The sequence below is a fragment of the Rhagoletis zephyria genome, unplaced genomic scaffold, assembly GCF_001687245.7.
Source record: "Rhagoletis zephyria isolate East Lansing unplaced genomic scaffold, Rhagoletis_zephyria_1.1 Rzeph_scaffold_00876, whole genome shotgun sequence".
NCBI lineage: Eukaryota > Metazoa > Arthropoda > Insecta > Diptera > Tephritidae > Rhagoletis > Rhagoletis zephyria.
Genome location: NW_016157960.1, coordinates 25,544 through 29,753, shown reverse-complemented (window position 1 = coordinate 29,753; position 4,210 = coordinate 25,544). Strand labels below are relative to the sequence as shown.

The following is a 4,210-nucleotide window of genomic DNA, read 5'->3' as shown; positions in this document are numbered from 1 at the left end:
GAAATGTTTTACCAAAATGTAAAAATTCAAGACCCTCCAACTCGGAGATTCCTTGACCGATCCCGTTGAAATTTTGTGTTACAACTACTATTCATTAGGCCTAACTCATAAAAATGTAATATGTGTAAGCACCAATCAATTTTTGTTATTATTTCGGTGAGACTGTTATGCGGTTTCTGCGATACAAACGTCTATCAAAATTCTTTTGAATTTACAATTTGTTGCTAAATTTCAAAATTACCATTATATGGTCAGAGCTGGGTCGTAATGATTCCTTTAGGAATTAAATTACTCCCAATTACAGATTACAAGGAATTGTAATTAGGAATCAATTCCTTCAGTCCACAGCAAAGGAATCGATTACTTTTTCAATTCCTTGAAGTAATTTCAAATGTAATTGGGTTTTTCTTTAATTCCATTACAAGGAATTTCATATTGTAATTGGAATAAATTAAGTGCTAGTAATGTAATTTTTTTTTTCCAATTCCTCTGAAAGGAATTGAAAATGTAATTGATTTTTTTCAATTCCATTACCTGGAATTGCAGGAGTACTTTAGTTTTTCAATTACTCAAAGGAATTGTAAAAGTAATCGAGAAACTGAAAGTTCATTCACGAATATACAATGTGGAATTTTTGTGGTGGTCAAAGATTAAAATCGAAAGCTCACATTGGACATCTTCTATGTATATCTATATATATAAAAATGTTGTGTTCGTATGTCACGGTCATCAAAACCCGAGAACGGCTGAACCGATTTGAATAATTTTTTTTTTATTATTCGGTATAATACCAGAACCAATGATATCGCAAAAATTTGGTGGGTTGCCATCTATTTTAAAATTTAATTAATTTAAAATCAATGAATTATTACAATATGGGTATTAAGTTAAAGAGGTTTAAGAAAGATAACTGCTGGAAGTATTTTTGACGAGGGTGGCCTCCTATTTGAAAATTTAAACTCAGTCAAATTGTTAAAAAAAATGAAATATTGCCATGTGGGTGTCAAACTAAAGAGTTTTAAGAAGGCTTACTGCCGAAAATATGTTTGAGGAGGGTTGCCATCTGTTTGAAAATTTAACTAAATTACATTGATAAAATAAATAAAATATTACAATATGGGTATCAAATTAAAAAGGTTTGAGAAAGATAACTGTTGGAAATATTTTTGAGGGGGCTGCCACCTATTTGGAAATTGTAACTCAGTTAAATTGATAAAGTAAATGCAATGTTGGCATGTGGGTGTCAAACTAAAGAGTTTTAAAAAGGCTTACAGTCTACCATGAACACTTCCAGAAATATGCAATATGAAAAGTTCGGTTTATATGGGAGGTGCCACACGCCATTCTCCAACCATGCAAATTTTTCTCCATGAGTATGGAATTGGTCTTATATATGTATATAGATATCACCATACCCAGTTCTAGTCCTCTACCACAAATATATGCAGTTTGAAAAATTCGGTTTGTATGGGAGGTGCCACGCCCCCTTTCTATATCGAAACTTTTTTTAGCTATAACCATCCTTGGAAAGTCTGCAGTAGATTCCGAAATTTCAAAAAAATCGGTACGGCCTTTCTCGAGCTTTGCGAACAGAAAAAAACGCCTTTCAAAATATATATTAGTATAGACTAGCCAAACTCTGCTTGTTTTGCGGGTTAAAACACTACTACCGATGAAAATCGATGGATAAATAAACAAGTTTGCAAGGGTTAAGTGAAAGTGCAATAATTTTTTGTATGAAATACTAGCAGGAAATTTAACAAAGCTATTGCAATTCAACAGTAAAAAATTTTTTTTTATAAATTTTTCGATTACTTTTTAAATTACTTTGAGGAATAGAATTAGAAAAAAATCAATTACATTTTCAATTCCTTTCAAAGGAATTGGAAAAAAAATTACATTTTCAATTCCTTTCAAAGGAATTGAAATAAAAGAAATTACATTACTAGCACGTAATTTATTCCAATTACAATATGAAATTCCTTGTAATGGAATTAAAGAAAAAAACAATTCCATTTGAAATTACTTCAAGGAATTGAAAAAGTAATCGATTCCTTTGCAGTGAACTAAAGGAATTGAATCCTAATTACAATTACTGAGGAATGTAATTGTAATTGTAATGTAATTGCATTTACCCAGCTCTGTATATGGTAGACCAATACCAACCCAGACCAGTTAATTTTTACACGAGTTATGTTGTCACGGACGGACGGACAGACAGACATGATTCAATCGATATAGTCCTTCTGAGCATTTTGGTTAAATATATATTCTTAAGTCTATATCCATCTCTATTCCTTTGCCGTTACATCAGCAAGGTAAATGTACTTTGTGCGCTCGGGTATAAAGATAAACAAATGCGAAGCCGTGCGCCACTGTCACCGACTGTGTAGAAAATCGCTTCTATTTGTTGCGTTTTTTTTATTTAAGAGCCTCACAAAATTTGTTTTCTCATATTTAAGTTTTAAATAGACATACTCATTTCTCCTAAATTACATATTAAAGTTTTGGGTAGTAGTAGATTTCACCGTCATCGCGGTATTCAATCATCCCACGGTTTTTTGAAAAACTTAAATTTTTGTCGTTCCTACGATCCATTTGAAAAGGAAATACATACAAAATTTTAGTTGTTTGTTGTTGCATTATTAACTAACTCAATTTTCTTTATTTATAGAATGGAACAATACTTGATGGGTTAGCGCTATGGAAATATAACATGGATAAAAAGTTTGAAGGTGTGGAAGAATGTTACGTGTGCTACACTGTAATACACCAAGATACCTGTCAGCTGCCGAAACTCACTTGCAAAACGTGTAAAAAGAAGTTTCATGGATCTTGTCTAGTAAGTTCTAAGAAGCATCATTATAGCACTAGGTTTTCATCAAAATTTAAGCAAATACTATTAGAAGAATCCTAGATATATGAAGACGTGAGGTTTGCACTATCCCGAATACGAGAAACATATTTAGTATGCAGATATTTTTTAGTTGAACTTTCAGAAAAGAAAATGCCTAAAAACAAGACAACTAAGTTGAGATCTGGAGGTTGTTCCTTTGAGGAAGTGACCCAAAGAGAAAGTTGCCCACATTATGCTCTTTAAAAAGACAATGCAGGGTTTCTCAGATGTTTAAACTTTCGGTTAATTTACGAGGACTTCAAAAACCGTGTTGACCCGGCGTGCGAACGCGGACTGCCGCACAGTGTATTATTTCCATATTCTAGAAAATATTAATTAAATTATTTTATATCGCCAAATTTCAAAACAACGTCAAAAAGGTTTTCGGAAATGCCTGATAAAAAGCAAACAGTAACAATAAAATTTAAATCAAACTGTAGGGCGAGACGGGATTTGATATGGATGACTACCAAGCGCAATAATATTTGAACTTGTATATTTGAAACTAAATCTCAATGTTTAAGTTGTTGGTGTTATGTGATTTATGCAACAATTTTTAAAATACTATTTTGGTCTTATTTCTTTAGACATGCCCTTTTTAATGAATATACATTTTTGGGATTTTAGTACATAAACTAGGACTGAGTATTTCATGTTAAAGTAAAACGATGTTAACTTAAATTTAATTTTAGCAAATTATTAATTTCATTAGACCCGCAAACTCGTTATCGGCGATTATTCGATAAAGTTTTTATATCAATTTATTTGCCACTCCTCTAAGACGTTAAACAACACAACTTTAGCTGTTGAAAAGTGCTGGTATTGATGAAATTTTCTTTTTTCAGTCCTACCAGGAATTTTATTTTCTTCGAGTAATTAATTTGCATTTTATCTGGACCGGGAGAAATATTGAACTTATATCGGAATTTCGTTGACCCAAGTTGACTTTTTTAATGGTAAAAAAAAATAAAAAATTAATTTTTAAGTCCATTTCTGTCAGTTTACAATTCCTTGTTATAAGGAAACTCTAAATGTCAATTTTGGGCATTTTAGCTATTGTAGTTAGATAAGTATTTCAGATTTTTTTTTGCCTTTTTAAAAATTACAGTTATATTATACGGCAGTATCTTGAAATCACCAATTTTGTAAAAAGCTTCGCGTATCTTATAACGTATCGTGTGAAAAGTTTCATTAATCTATCTACAATAGTTTTCGAATTACAGAATAAAAAGCAGCTAGCTGGGTCAAATCTTACACTGTGCGCCGTGATGTTATACACCTTTAAAGCTGCGTCACCGTAGAGTTTTAATGATA

At 31.6% G+C, this 4,210-nt stretch overlaps 1 protein-coding gene across 1 annotated transcript in view; it reads left to right on the top strand.

The window, feature by feature from the left end:
• The window catches only part of Ltn1 (E3 ubiquitin-protein ligase listerin), a gene marked incomplete at its 5' end in the record, with an annotated part of 154,912 nt that overhangs the window by 146,852 nt on the left and 3,850 nt on the right, over nt 1-4,210 (top strand). The window contains one exon of the mRNA XM_017614667.1: nt 2,675-2,842. Within this exon, the coding sequence (XP_017470156.1) occupies nt 2,675-2,842 (168 nt within the window). The remainder of the gene's footprint in view (nt 1-2,674; nt 2,843-4,210) is intronic.